This window comes from Panthera tigris, chromosome D4, assembly GCF_018350195.1.
Source record: "Panthera tigris isolate Pti1 chromosome D4, P.tigris_Pti1_mat1.1, whole genome shotgun sequence".
NCBI classification, from domain to species: domain Eukaryota; kingdom Metazoa; phylum Chordata; class Mammalia; order Carnivora; family Felidae; genus Panthera; species Panthera tigris.
In genome coordinates, this window is record NC_056672.1 from 12,712,800 (window position 1) to 12,729,202 (window position 16,403).

At 39.2% G+C, this 16,403-nt stretch overlaps 1 protein-coding gene across 3 annotated transcripts in view; it reads left to right on the forward strand.

Moving 5' to 3' along the window:
* Nucleotides 1-16,403, forward strand: part of SMC5 (structural maintenance of chromosomes 5) — a 95,485-nt gene that overhangs the window by 69,365 nt on the left and 9,717 nt on the right. For all 3 annotated transcript variants that reach the window (XM_042965309.1, XM_042965310.1, XM_042965313.1), the window contains 2 exons: nt 4,242-4,365; nt 4,728-4,850. In XM_042965309.1, the coding sequence (XP_042821243.1) occupies nt 4,242-4,365; nt 4,728-4,850 (247 nt within the window). The remainder of the gene's footprint in view (nt 1-4,241; nt 4,366-4,727; nt 4,851-16,403) is intronic.

A 16,403-nucleotide genomic window follows, 5' to 3' on the forward strand; every position in this document is an offset into this window, starting at 1 on the left:
TAAGCGTCTTGACTTCAGCTCAGGTCATGATCTCATGGTTGGTGGGTTCGAGCCCTGCATACTGACAGCTATGAGCCTGGAGCCTGCTTCAGATTCTGTGTCTCCCTCTCTGCCCCTTCCCCGCTCACAGTGTGTCTCTCTTTCAAATATAGGTAACAAAAAACATTAAAAATTAAAAAAAAAAAGAAAAAAACAGCCCCATTTACAAAAGGAAATGAAAACGCAAATGCAAAGGAGTAACTTTGATCAATGAGGTAGAAGACCTGTATAGTGAACACTGTAACACATTGAGGAAATAAACTGAATAGGACATAAATAATTAGTAATTATTATTAGTATTATTAGTAATTCTGTGCTCATGGATCAGAAGATTGTTTAAATGTCCATATTTCCCATAGCCATCTGTAGATTCAGTGCAAGTCCCATTCATTTCCAAATTCCAGTGGCATTTTTCAGAATTAGAACAACTCCTAAAAATTTTGGGGACCATAAAAGATACCAAATAACTAAAGCAATCTTAAGAAAAAATAAACCTGAAGGCATGACATTCCCTGATTTCAAATTATATCACAAAGCTATATTAAAACAGTTAGGGTATTGACATAAATACACATAGATCATTACAACAGAAGAGAGAGCCCAGAAATAAACCCATGTATCTATGGTCAATTAATTTGTGACAAAAAGAGGTAAGAATATACAATGAGGAAAGGGTAGTCTCTTCAATACATGGTGCTGGGAAAACTGGACCACTCTCTTACACCATGCAGAAAAATCAACTTAAAATGAGTTAGAGACTTGGATGTAAGACCAGAAATCATAAAGCTCCTGGAAAATGACAGGCAGTAAGTTCCTTGACATGGATGGATGTTGGCAGTAATTATTTTGGAATCAACTTCAAAGGCCTTGGCAACAAAGCGAAAATAAACAAATGGGACTGTATCAAACTAAAAAGCTTCTGCACGGTAAAGGAAACCATCGACACACCAAGAAAGCAACCTATGGAATGGGAGAAGATACTTGCAAATCATATATTGGATAAGGGTTTAATATCTAAAATCTGTAAAGAACTCATTCAAGTCAATAGCAAAAAAAACCAATCTATAACAGATGGGCAGAGGATCTGAATAGACATTTTTTCAAAGACCTACAGATGACCAAGAGGCACATGAGTTAAAAATAGAACTACCATACGATCCCGTAATTCCACTTCGGGCTGTTTATTCAAGGAAATGAAAGCACGGATTTGAAAAGATACCTTTTGTGTTCATTGCAGCATTATTTACAAAAGCCAAGACATGGAAGCGACGTAAGTGTCCACTGATGGATGAATGGGTAAAGAAGATGTGAGAGACGTGCACACGCTGCAATATTACTAAGCCATTAAAAGAATGAAATCCTGGGGCACCTGGGTAGCTCAGTCGTTTCAGCGTCTGACTTCAGCTCAGGCCATGATCTCACGGTCCATGAATTTAAGCCCCACGTCAGGCTCTGTGCTGACAGCTCAGAGCCTGGAACCTGCTTCGGATTCTTTGTCTCTCTCTTTCTCTGCTCCTCTCCCACTCTTTCTCTGTCTCTCAAAAATAATTAAATAAATGTTAAGAAAAAAAAGAAGGGGGCGTTTAAAAAAAATAAGAGAATGAAATCTTTTGTGACAACAGAAGTGGAACTTGAGGGTATTATGCTAAGTGAAATAAGTCAGAAAGACAAATACCATTTGATTGCCCTGTAGTTGAAAAAACAAATGAACAAACAAAACAATGCATAGATAACAGAAAGGGGATTGGTGGTTGCCAGAGGGGAGGAGTGTTGGGGGGCTGATTACTTGGGTAAAGGTCATCAAGAGGTACACACCTGCAGTTATAAAAACTCATGGGAATGTAATGTATGGCATGCATGTGACTACGGGTAATAATACTGTATTGCATATTTAAAAATGGCTGAGAGAGTAGATCTTAAAAGTGTTCATTACTAGAAAGAAAACTTACAACTATGGTGACAAACGTTGACAAGATTTTTGTGGTGATCATTTTGCAATGTATACAAATATCAAATCATTGCATTGTACACCGGAAACTAATACAACGTTAGGTCAATTACACTTTAAAAAAATAACATACTCAAAATACACGATTTAATAAAATTAATTTTTACTGTCATCAAGAATATGAATTTGGCATTTTAAAATATCTATTAACTATAAGTACACTGTGGGGCTACTACCCAGATTCATTCTAGAGTGCTTGCATTTTTATTCACCACTGCTGTTGTACCATCAGTACAAATATCACTACAGTGAAAAGGGCAACTGAGATCATCTTACAACAGTGAAAATGGTTCATGATTCGCCTGAAATGGTTTCAGGGATCCCCAGAGGTCTCTGAACCACGCTTTGAGAACCACTGACCTAGACTTCTATCCAATGAATTTGGATTGGTGGGAGAGGAGAGAGGAAGGTACAGGCAGGGAGATTATCAATCCAAGCTATTAGGCTATGCGCTTTCTCACCGATTCTGAAAGTAATAATAGGCAAGGAGGAGAATATGCTGATTTTCACAGAAGAGAATGGGCAACTGGGTGTATACTCCTTCAATTGTAATCTCCCTTATTACAAGTAGAATTACATTTGCTTGGCCTTAATGGACACAGATTCCACAGAATCCTATAAAAAGATGTGAATAGTCTTCACAAGTCTTTTCCTAAAAGATAACTGCCAGCTTACTGTGAATGTCCCTGCAACCGTTCTCAGAACTGACTATATATTTTGTTTTGTATTTGGATATTTTATAGAAAGTACAATATAGAAGGGGGTATAAAAGCTATTGGGGGGTTCTTTCTAGGGGAAAGGAACATGGCTTCCAGTTTAAAGGTGTTTCCCATGTCCTGCCTCAGACCTTTTTGTGATTATTCTTTTATGACTTTTTCTGTAAAGATTTAGATACGACTGACATAGTTAATCTTTGATAGTAAGTGACCATTCGTTGTCTTTAGTTATCTGTTTACCTTGACCTAATATAGTATGTGTTTTTAAATACATTTGTAAATTGAATCATATATGAAATGCATTAAAAGAATTTTTTTTTTAAGTAAGCAATTGTCCATTAACTATTACTGGACAAATAATGTACCTTGGTTGCTTAAAGCAAGATATTATTTAGTCTGGCTGCCCAGGTTTTTCATCTCTACGCCTCTTTTCAGCCTTCACCTTTGGCATCATTTCTATCTTTAATCATCTATAAGACACTTAACCTTTTCTGTTTGACCGTTCTGTCGGACCCATGGTCTAAAACTAAACTTTCTCTGTATAATGTTGTTTTTTGTAGTGAAATGGCCTTTCATACCCATCACCCCGCCACCTATAGTTACAACACTCCTTTCCTTTAGATTGACTTTCAAATTTTCCCAGTCTCCTTTCACTTGACCTATTTCACCTCAGCTCCCTAGCCTCCTCCACACTCTCTTCCATGTTCTGTTGAGGCCCCTCTCTGCCACACCTGCTGAACTTGTTCATCCTTGTTTATTATTGCTTCCAAAGTGTGTTCTTGCCTTTACCTTACTTTTGCCCTGGAGGCAACGCAGCGGAGTAGAAAGTACTTGGACTTTGGTGTCAGACACCTCTTACCACGTACTATACATGATCTTATGTAACTTCATTAATTTCTGATCCTTAGTTTCATCTCAGATAACAAAGTATTAATTTTTAGGATTGTTGTATTACCCTTTTACTATATATTTTTAATCTGTTAATCAAATCTCCCAGTTAAGCTCCTTAAGGTGAGGGATTGTGTGTAAACAACATTAATAACAGTAGTAACTAATATTTATCAATCAGTTCAGGGTCAGGCAGTATACTAAGTGTGTTGCATATTTTACCTTTTTTAAATCTTCACCATTGCCCTATAGGAGAAGTATTATTTTTTGCAATTTATAGATAAGGAAACTAAAGTTCAGAAGAGTAACTTGTCTAGTTACACTGCTCATTATTGGCAAAAGGAGATTCAAATCCATCTTTTTGACTCTAGATCCTACACCATTATGGCATCATTACTTAAACTGTGCTGGGCACATAATATCTCAACAAATACATTTTGATCCTGCATGGTCACATGATTGTTTAGTCCAGAAGCTAGTAGTTTATGTCTGAGTAGCTTTGCTAAAAATAAAAAGCCCATGAAACGGCAGGAGACCTGGGCGCAGTCCTTGTGTTAACTCCGATTTCTACGATTATGTGTTTCATATAGTTTAAAGCTGATGGAACAGGATACTTGCAACCTTGAGGAGGAAGAGCGAAAAGCAAGTACCAAAATCAAGGAAATCAATGTTCAAAAAGCAAAACTTGTTACTGAATTAACAAACTTTGTAAAGGTAAGGCATTTTCTTAATTTTGGTCACTTTATTATGGCAGGTAGATAAGTACATAGATTAAAAAAACTCTTGCTAAGATTTTACCATCGACAGTTTTAACTTTGCTTGATATTTCTCGTTATAGGTCAATAATTTGGTTAAAAGCACTCATTAAGCTAAATTATTTTATTCCAGATGATTCAATTAAATACAGAGAAAGACATTTTAAAAGTCTCTTGTAAGAAATAGTTGTAAAAAGAACTCTTTGAGATATCAGATTAGAAAAATGTTATTTTTCTCCTGGTTTGTAATTTTTTAAAAGACTTCATTTTTTTTTCCTTAGTTGTAAAACAAATTAAACTTTCAGGGGTTTTTGTTCCTAGATTTGTACCTCATTACATATACAAAAAGTTGATTTAATTCTTCAAAATACTACAGTGATCTCCGAGAAGAACAAATTAGAATCAGATTACATGGCTGCTTCATCACAGCTCCGTCTCACAGAGGTACAATTTTTGCTTTTAGTTTTTGATTATGGGGTGCCAGCCTCAGACCAGTTTGAAAACCTGTATCATCATTTGAAATATGCATTTTGTTATATGCTCTCTAATTTACAAATTTAATGCATTCTGCTGATGAGGAAGCCCTGTGTGAAACACTGTACAATGCATCTTGTGTTATTGATTGGAGGAGGTGTGGTAATGTGAGAAATGAGAGCATCTTAGTCACTTGACAGGCAAAGTCTCCTATCTGTTCCCTTAACCCATAAAAACTTCAGTCATTCTGTCACCACGTAGCCACTAGTAGCTTTTATTACGGTTTGTACGTCTCGTAAAGTCAACTGCAGATGAGTTATAATCAACACTGAGAGTGGCCTTAGTGTACAGTTTTGGTGATTTAATCTTCTGTTAATATTCTGTGAAATGATAAATATTAAAATAGCGTGCAGAGGGTGAAATGTGATGCACTAAGGTCATGAAAATCCCCAAGAAGAACTGGCAACAAAATGATGGTGACAGTGGCATCGTCTTTTGAGTCTTCCGAATCCTGTTCCAGAAAATAGAAGCGCAGCTAGGATAGCAGCCACAAGCCCATGGACAGCGTATAGAGCAAAACTAAGTTTCAGAGTATCCCTGTTGCTGGTCCACAGTACACTCTCCCACCACCCACCCAGAGTTAGCGTCCAACTGGACAAGGTAAGGGCACGGTCTCCAGCAAGACTCAACTTCAGTTTCTAGCCCCTTTCCCCGGAAGCCTCAAGAATAAGTCCAGGGGTGCCTGGGTGGCTTCGCTGGTTGGGCTTCTGACTTTAGCTCAGGGCATGATCTCACACTTCGTGGGTTTGAGCCCCATATCAGGCTCTCTGCTGTCAGCATGGAGCCCACTTTGGGTCTTCTGTCCCCCTCTCTGTGCCCCTCCCCCACTTGCACTCTCTCTGTCAAAATAAATAAATAACCTTTAAAAAAAAAAAGGTAAGACACTCGTAGGACTCAGAACCCCAACCCTCTAACCACAGGATTTGTCCTTCTGGCATTGTCTATCCCCATCTTGAGTCATCTAAGCCTGAGTGTAGGTGTGATTGAAGGAGAAGTGTAGCTCCTTGTGAATAACAAAGACATTCCTATCACTCAGAAAATTCCTAGGGCTTTACAGTCTCCTTCCCAAGAACCAGGGAGTAAGGCCTGATTCTTTCTTACACAACACCTGCGAACTCCAGAATATCAGCAGGTAACATTAAGTCAGCAGCAGGCTAGCGTGGTATCAGGAAGTACATGCTAAGCAGAGGGAAAGCTCAGAGAAGCCAAAAATGAGGTCACCAGCAGGTTCTCCTTTCTAAAGGAAAGAGGCCCCACTAGGTGTGGAAAGCTCTGCAGATCAGTTTGAAAACCGCTGAAGGCGACTGTTGACTCTAGGAAGGTCCATGGTGCTGTGGAGGTCCAGGCTTGGCGAACTCTCAAATTAGCCTAGACTGCTGTGCAGAAGCACGCTGCTTACTGAGAAGTAGACCTATACTTCTACTCAGTACTCAGTACTTGTACTGAGAAGTGATAGACTAGGGAGACCGCAGAATTGGTATTTATATGGTTATAAGGCAGACAGGGTAGCTAACACACAACACTAAAATGGGGGAAGGGAGACAATAGAAGTAAAATAGAATATACTTCCTGATTGTCCTATAGGAATTGTAAGGAAATAAAAGGATATTACTTCAAAGTGGGTACTTTGAGAGACGGAAGTAAGGGAGAATTTCAGTATTACTTACAGTGGGAACCAACAGACAGTATTCTAAAAAAGATATAAAGGACATAAGGGTATTATATAAGGTATTTGTGTAAACTTTCCTAAATACCAAAAGATAGAAAAGGGGAAGGAGATAATAAAACAGATCATGTCACTAAAGATATATATATACATATATGACATGAAAATAAATATGACATAAAAAAGAAAGGGATTCAGAAAGGTTTAAAAAGGAAGATGAAGAGCCCAAGGGGTTTTTTTTTTTTAAATCACAGAGGCTCAAAAATATCTAAATTTATGAAATCATAATGATACTTAAATAATATTGGTCACCTTTGGAGGATACTGGAGAACTAGCTCATTATTTTGAAAAATGGCAAAGAAAGAATCAAGCATTTATCCAGAACTTCCTAGGTGATTTTTTTTTTTTTTTTTTTGAGAGAGAGAGGGAGAGAGAATCCCAAGCAGACTCCACGCACAGCTTGGAGCCCGACTCTGAGCTCAATCCCATGACTGTAACATCATGACCTAAGCCAAAATCAAGAAATGGACACTCAACCTACCGAGCCACCCAGGTGCCCCTGTGTGAACTACTATCTTGGTTAAACAAGTCGAAGTGCCTCTTTACAGAAGCATTTCAGATAATAAATGCAGAAGGAATGAGAGTATTAGAATATCCCCCTTGCAGCTGCTTATGAATCCGTGGCTCACATTAGCTGCTGACATCACAGAAAAATACCCAGATATTTATGTATGTGCCGACGAAAAGACATAATATGAAATTATTTTATGAAAAAATTCCACTCTGATTAGGCCTCTGGAACAGGGTGTGTTCACATCATCACGGTCAACATTTTATACTGGAAAATTCTTACTGTGGGAGCTGTGTTGTGCATTGTAGGATGTTGAAATTTAAACCCAGTATCCCTGGCCTTTACTTTCTAGATGCCAGTAGTGTACCCCTCCCCGCTCCATTGTGACAACCAAATGTGTCTCCAGACATTGCCCAGATGTACCCTGGGGGACAAAATGGCTCCCATTTCAGAACCACCACCCTAAAACTACCAGTTTAGTCTTCAGAATAATCCATTTAATACTCACATCTCAATTTAGATGATAAATTGTCATCAGAAATATTTGATCGTATTTTGATTTTATAAAAGTTACAGTTGAAGGGCACTTGGGTTACTCAGTCGGTTGAGCATCTGACTCTTGATTTCGGCTCAGGTCATGATCCCAGGGTAGTGGGGTCCAGCCCTGCTTTGGGCTCCGTGTGGAGTGTGGAGCCCCTGCTGGATTCTCTCTTTGTCTGTCTCGCTCTCTCCTTCTGCCTCTCCCCTCCCCTCAAAAGAAATTTATAGTTAAAAAAGTAAATGTATATACTCAAGTTGTTCTAACTAAACATTTTCTAGTAGCTGGAGTATTTGTTTTTAAGTTAAACTAAAAATTTAGTTTCTCAGTCACACTAGTCACATTTTAAATGCTTAATGGCTGCATTGGATTGTTCCTTCTTCACTGGATAGTGCAGTATCTAAGAAAAAAAGGAAAAAGGAGATAGAGAACCTAGAAGTTAAAAAGTATTTTAAAACATTAACCAAATACAATGTGTGGACATAATTTAGATCTCGATTTGAACAAAGCAATTGCCATATTTTTTTTTTTCTAAGAAAGGCATGTGAAGGAAATAGAATGTTGGAATTCCTTCAAAATCTTCCAGAAAGGGGGTTGTTTAGGAAGGGAGCATGGATGACACAGTCTTGGTCACGGGTTGATAATTGTTGAAGCTGGACGATATGTACATGAAGGTTCATTATACTGTTCTCTGTGCTTTCGTACATTGTTGAAATTTTCCACAATAAAAACCAAAAAGCCTCCATTCTTGGCCATGATGAAATAGCAGGGGCCAAATGTACCCAGTCACTTTAAACCACTAAAAGATAGGACCAAATATATGAAACAGTGATGTGCAGACACTGGATAACAGGCAGCAAAGGACAGTGATTTTGGGGAGAAGGAACAGTGCGAGGTGAGCTCTGTGGCTCCCTCAGCTTACTTCAGGGAGAGCTTCCGGGCCACGATGTAGGCAAAAGGAACCCGGCGGGAGATCCAGCATAGCACTGCAGTTCTTAGATGTGGTAAGTGGGTGTCAGGAGAATATGGTGAACAACTTTCTGGCAGTAAATTTGACAATTCAGAAGAAATGGGCAAACTTTAGAAGCCATGAACTATCAAAAGTTCCTGAAGAGCAATTAGAATAGCCCTCTTTTTACTAAAGAAATTAAATTTGTACTTAAAAACCTTACCACAAAGAAAGCTCCAGGCCCAAGCACGTAACCGAAGAATTAATAGCAACTCTACCTGAAGAGGAGGGGAATACTTCTCAACACATTGTATGAGGCTGGCATTCCCCAGTATCAAAACCACACAATGGAAACTACAGACCAGTATCACTCATGAACCTTAGATGCAAAAATTCTTTTAAAAAGGTGAGCAGATTTAGAAAGTTAGCAAATGAAATCCAACAGCATGTAAAAGAGTATTACATCCTAACCAAATGAGTTTATCCCAGAAGTATACAAAGTTGATCTCACATTTGGAAAGTCATCAGTGTAGTTCATTATGTGGACAATACACAAAAACCAGATGATCATCTCAGTGTATACAGAGTAAATATTTGCCAACATCTAGCATCCTTCTTATGATAGAAACTTTCTGCATCTAAGAATAGAAGGACATTTTATCCAGCTTATGAAGGGCATTCACCCCAAACCGTTAGCTGATACCATACCCTTGGCGAAGGAATGGAAGGAAGCTTTCTCCTACTGATTGCAAACAAGGAAATGCTCACTACTCACCTCTGTCCCACACTGTTCTAGCCAATGCAATAAGGAAAAAACAAAAACCTATTTCAGACAGACATCATTTCTGTGGAAAATGTTAAAGAATTTACAAAAATGCTGTAAGTTCTGTTAGTGCATTTAGCAAGGTTGCGGAATACAAGTTCAATACAGAAGTTCAAAATCAGTTGTGGCTCCGTCTACTAGCAATGAACAGTTGGAAATCGGAGTTTAAAAACAACACTGTGTTTAATAGCTTCAAAAATATGAAATGCTTAGGGATACATTTATAAGACCTGTCTGTATACTGAAAAGTACAAAATTTTGCTGAAGTTAAAATAAGATGTAAGTATGTGGAGAGAATCATTGTGTTCATGGATAATAGAATCAGGATTTGTTAAAATGTCAGTTCTCTCCCAAATCTATAGATTTAATGAAATTCCCAGCAGGGTTTTTTTAGAAATTGACAAGCTTATTAGAAGAACTTTGAAAAAGAACAAGTTCCATGACTCACCCTTCCTAATTTTAAGACTTCTTATAAAGAAAGCTGCAGTAATGAAGACATCATTGTATTGGGGTAAAAATAGACCCATATGGCTCAGTGGAACAGAATAGGGAATCCAGAAATAGATTCACACATATATAGTCAGTTGTTTTTTGGCAAGGCAATATCAAGGCAATTCAATGGAGAAAGAATAGTCTAACAAATAGAGCTAGAACAATAGAATAGTCATATACAAAAAATGAGCTACAACCCTTACCTCATACCACATGTAAATGGGTCATAGACTTAAGTAAGAACTAAAGCTAAAAGCTTTTTGGAGACAAGAAAAGAAATCTTAGTGATCTTAGTTTTAACAAAATAGAATGGAACACAAGAAGCATGAACTACGTTAAGGAAAAGGAATCAGAAGTTTTACTTCAAAATTAACTTGCTTTTCAGTAGATGCTATTAAAGGGCAGGCTACAAATGGGGAGAATATATTTGCAACACATACAACTAATGAAGTGTATCAAGATGAAGGGCTGTCACAGGGGCCATATCTAGCCTAACATCTGCTTATACACAATCCTTACAAGCTAATAGTTTTTCCATTTTTTTTTAAAAGATTATATATAAGCCCTCAACACCTAAAATACTTACCTGCTGGCCCTGTGTAGAAAAAGATTGCTGACCGCTGAACTTTTATACAACTATCAATACTAAGAAGACTAACAACCTACTCAGAAAATGGGCAAACGGTTTTAGCATGATCTCCACTAAAGAAAATAGACAGCAAATAAGCACAGGGAAAGATGCTCAGCTTTGTCAGTCACTAGAGAGTGTGAATTAAAGTCATAATGAGCTACTACCACAGATGCACTAGAATGACAGACTTTAAGACGGACCATACCAAAGTGCTGGTGAGGAAGTAAAGCACCTGGAACTCACATACGTACTGGTAGAGACTTAAAGAGTGTAACCACTTTGGAAGATCATTGGAGAGACTCATAAGTGCTAAACGTCTGTATGCCATATGATGCAGCCATTCCTTTCCTAGTATTTACCCAAAAGAAATGAAAGCTTGCATCCATGAAAGATGGGTACAGGAACGTGTGGCAGTATGGTAACAGCTAAAAGCTGAAAACAAATGTCCAGCAGCGGTAAGTGGTTGCAAATTATGGTATATCCACATAAGAGGATATTACTCAGCCATTAAAAGGGATGAATTACTGAGACCTAGCATGATGGTTCTCAGTTAATGCTGAGTGTAAGAAGCCAGACCAAAAAAACTGACTCCATTTGTACGAATTCTATGGAACGTAGAATGCGCAGTAACAAATCAGTCAGCAGTAGCCTGGGCAGGGTCAGAGGGGATGGATTACAAAGCGGGACAAGGTGTTGAGTGTGATAGATATATTTGTCATCTTGGGGGTAACAGGTTCACGCTTGTGTATGTTCATCAGAACTCATCAGGTTGTACACTTGACGTGTAGTTTGTTCACCAGTTACACTTCAACTCTGAAAACACATTTAAATAAAGTCTATTTTTCGAATATTTTCAAGTCTGAAATTGTAAAGCTACACCAGAGTAGGAGGAGTAACATAACTTCCATGTGCCCCTTATCCCTGACAAATGTAACACTGCCATATTTGTTGCGACTTTTGAAAGCTTGTCATGTATTTGAAGTCCCCTTGTGCCCTTTGTCATCCACGCTCCTACCTTCCCAGGGTCTGCTACGCTCTGGCGGGGTCTGTAGATGATTCACTTTACGCCTCTCTCTTGAAGAACACTCGTGTTGTGCAGTAGTGAAGTGTTGTAGTGTCGTTCAGCAGCAACAGCCTGAGATGATAGGTTTTAAGAAATACAGGACCGCACAGAGAAGTGGGAACATTGAATCAGAGCAGACTTGCAGCTTCATTATTTGGAAGGCAGCTTCTTCAGACTCCTCTTCCTGAAAAAGCTTATGGCTCAAAGAAATCAGAAGAAACAAGATTTTTAGAGTAGTAAGCAAGCATAAACACACCTAGCCAGAAGGAGCTAAAGGTCAGGTTTGATATGGTAGGATTGATTAGTTCACTTAGTAGAGCCAAAGCCAGAGGCTTAAAAGATGGGAAAGTCCTTCCCTCCTTTCTTCCCCTCCCAAGCAAAAAAGGGGGAGGAAGGCAGCAGGAGTAGCCATAGTCATTCTGAACATGTGGAAGGGATCCAGGAGAAAAAAAGACAAAAACAAACATAGGACCCAAATGGGGTGGGGGACGGGAGGCCATGGGTGCTGTGGGGGACTGAATCTGGAACTCGCCTCATCTGTATTTATTTCATGGAAAGTGAGGGAAGTCATCTGCCCTCATGTGTTCTGTCGATAAATAATTATAGAGCCTACGCTCTAACTCTACGCTGAGTGAGCCTGTGAACCTGGTTGTTCAGGATGGGAAGTGGTATCATAGATGGTATCATGAAGAAGTTGACCCATCGTGCCAGTACTGTGTGGACAGAGTCCAGTCACACAATACAGTCTTGGATCCTTGTGCCTCAAGTTTTAATTTCGAATTAAGCATTAATGAGCTGAAGAAAACTATGGGTTTGTGTCCTGTTTACAGAAGCATCAGGAAATCACCATGGCTTGGGGGAAGGGTTCTCCCAGACTTCACCCTACTCTTGACATAGAGCTGCTCTTCCAGCCTTCGTTCTGTGTCAGGGTTTTCTGTGTTCGTAGCAGCAGCAGTGTTAATACTTTGAGCAGAGTGGACTACTCTAGGGAATAGGAAAGCCTCTTGGGAGGAGGTTTTGTTTTCAGTCCTTGAGTCAGTAATTTTTTACAAAGATGGCCCCATTATACCGTCCAGACAGATAACCTCTGGTTTGTTGCTTGTCCCTTTAGATTTCGTTACCTGGAACTAGCCACTCAGTCGTCAGCCTCCTAACCCCTCGCAGACATGCCTGCACGCACACAGGTTTTTCCACGCCGATCTTACTCGATGCTAGCCAACTTGAGTTTGCATTTCCTCAGCAGTATCTTGGCACCATTCTGTTTCTCTTTGTAACGAGTTGATCTGAAAATTGCTTTCTCCATCTCCTTTGTAAGGTTGTTTGATTTTTTACGCTGGGTCCTCAGTAGTAGTTGTTTGTTGCTGACTGACCGTGCTCCCTGAGCCCACATCTTGAATCATCCAAATGAGTGAGAGAATATGTGGTACGATGTGTGGCAGTGCACCTTCCCTTTCACTTGTTCTCTTTCTTCTGCTGGCTGTCATTGACCCACAGATGCTCTTACTGTTCTGTCTTGCTTTCCTCCTTCATTTGAAACAAGGTGTTTTTTCTGCTTGTCCCCTTGAACACATGGCAGGTTACACCAAGGACCCGTTAGTACCACTTCCCATTTTAGCCTCCTCATGAAAGCATGTTCACAAAAGAATATTGACACAGAGTTTCAGTAGAGATTGTGTCCATGAGGGAACCCAAGGTGACTTAACCATCATGTAGTTTGAGAAGTCCTCAAACTGTTGGAAGGCAAATAGGGCAGCAGGGTTCCGGACCTGTCAGACATCCCAAGGGAGGCGAATGGTGGTGAGCCTGTTTGGTAATGACGTCTGGAGTATCATCAGGACAAGTTTGTAAGCTGTACGTCTAAATATGGAGGTGGACACAATGGATATACCTATTACTTGGTTGGGTTTTTAGTTGCTTTTAAACCACGCACTGGTTTCCTAACTCCACTCCATGTCTCTTGTTTGTTTACAGCCATAGGTATTAAAATACCTGTCTGACTTGTGGGAATATTGTGCTCATTCACTTTTTTTACATTTTTTTTAATGTTTATTTTTAAGAGAGAGAGAGAGAGGGAGACACAGAATCTGAAGCAGGCTCCAGGCTCTGAGCTGTCAGCACAGAGCCTGACACGGGGCTCGAACCCACAGACCGTGACATCATGACCTGAGCCGAAGTTGGACGCTCAACCGACTGAGCCACCCAGGCGTCCTCATTCACTTGAAGATAGATCAAGATGCTTAAATACACGGTCTAGCACAAAGACAGTTTCCTTAAAAAATATAGATTTACATCAGAATTAGTGATAAGAATTAGAAATTGTTAAATGTATTTAGCCTCCTACTAAATTTAGAAATTCTGTTCTTTCATCTAATATTGCCCTCTGTGGCTACCTGCTTACCTCTCCTGCAAAACGATTTCAGATTTTTTTTTTTATTTAAGGGAGATCTCTTTTGGGGCGAGGGGGGATCATTTAACAAGTCAGTAGTATTATCGCCATTACTTCATTTGTTTTTACTATTTGATTGAAATAGAACTTGTAGTCTTGTATATTAAGTAGTCAAGATCACTGTCTTTTCTTTCCATATTTCTAAGATATGTATTCTATGTGATATGCACTAAAACTTAGTTAATATTTAAATTTGAATCTGTTAAATTGCTATGAAATGTGATGCTTATATTTACAGTAGAGGAAAATTGAGGTAGAAATGTTTTTATTTACTAATATTCTAGTAGAAATCCATAAGACCTAGAACTCCAATTTTTTTCATACAGGAAATTGTTGATTTTGATCAATTGTTGAATTTGATCAATTGTTGATTTTGTGTGCAACATCCTATTTATAGTTTACAAGAAATTCTGTGAACAATTCTGATTTGTTCCACTAGAGGGCCCTCTTAGAGAAGTTTTTCCTTGTAAAATGTCCTTGGACGTGGTTCATGACCATTGAACTTTCTCAAAAAGAATTTCAGAGAAAAGCTAATGCTTATTCTTTCAGAATATATACCCACAGAGTAGTTCTTTCTGAGATGTTGGTGAGCCATAGTTGGTACATTTGCCTTTTTCTCTCCCTAGGTCTTACACAGATGAAGTTTGTTGCCTATTAACTGTTAAAGGGTAGACTCTAAGCAAAATTATTGATAAAGCCTTTTTCACTAGTCTGACTTGACAACATTATCTTACATAATTGTATGCTCTCTTTCTTGCTGCCCCTTACCCCCCACAAAAAAAGCTCACCATGAATTCTGGTTTGGAGTGGGGGGGAAACAGGTGCTATATGTAGAGGTATGTCAAAAGCATGTATGTCCAGAAAGAACATTATTCTTTGGGAAAGATTTAATTAGGCAACTGTTGAGTGAGGTTTTGTCTTCTGAAGCCCAGAGGCCTCGATGTTCGACTCCTGTATTTCTTTGCTGTACTGTTGCGATCCTTTGTCAAGGCCCAGAGGAATACAAAGGAGTGGAAGACTCGAGGAGTGTTTGGTTTCCATCTGGCCCTTGTTTATACTGCTTCAGTGTGATCTGCCCTGAGAGCAAAGCAAGGGTGATAGGGAGTCTTTAACATTCTCTTTCTTTTCTCTCAGATATAGAGACCATAGTACCATTGATTCGTGTCAGGCTGGCTTTGTATTTTGAGTTCTGTTCAGTATGTACTCCTGAATTTATCTGCTATCCAACTTATATGCACAAAAATCACCTGAGTACCTTGTTAATAATACATATGTCAAGGCCTCTGCCCTAGAGATCTTAATCAGGAGATCTGCCTCCTGGCTGGGCATCAATACTGTTTTAACAGTCTTCACCATCCCCCTCCCTCACCCCTCTAGTTTGTGTGGGCAGACCAAAGTTTGAGGTTTAATGGAAAGAGCAAACTAGACCGGTTTTCTTAGGAACCTGTTTGCTTGCTATAACCTTGAGCAAGTTTCTTAGTATCTCTGAGCCACGTGTAAAAAAGATAATGCATTTCTCTAAGACTGTAATGATGATTGGATCAGTTAACACACAGGATAGTGGTTATAACCAACTTGGCCCACAGAAGGCATTCCACTCCGCCCTCCTCGTTACCCAGAAACTTAACATTTGGCTCTTGCCTACCTTACCACTCTGATATTTACAACCTGACCTCCTCTCTCCAGCTATGGTAGTTTTGTCATTCCCGAAATAAGCCTCTAAGGAGGCTTTCCTTCCATCACATTTGTAATCAGCTGTCCTAGGAATGCTTTCTGCTGCTTCCTCTTTAGTCATTTCTTACTTGTCCTTGAAGACCATTCACCTGTCATAGCTTCTGTGACCACTCTGCCCTTCCTGCATTCTCCCCTCCCTCACCCCCCCTCACATGCTGGCTTTGCTTTCCCCTGAGAGACATGGTGCCATAATGAAAGGAGCAGGAGTTCTAGAAGCAGGCAAGGATGTGAATCCTGACAGCCTGCAACTAAATGTGTGAGGTTGGCCAAGATGCTTTAATTCTTTTTTTAATGTGCAAAATGGGAAATAATATCATTGTACGGTATTGTGAGGAGGGAATCCTATGTGAAGCGCACAGCACATAAGCTTTCAATAAATAGTAGCTGTTTCTTTTATGATAATAATTTTGTGTAGCTTTCTCCTTATTCACCTCTCTCTGTTCAGTGCATAATAAAATACTGACATTTATATAATGGATTCCCCGTAATTATCTGGTGAAGGAATGAATGGGTCCATGAATAAATGATAAGTACATGAAAGGCACTTGG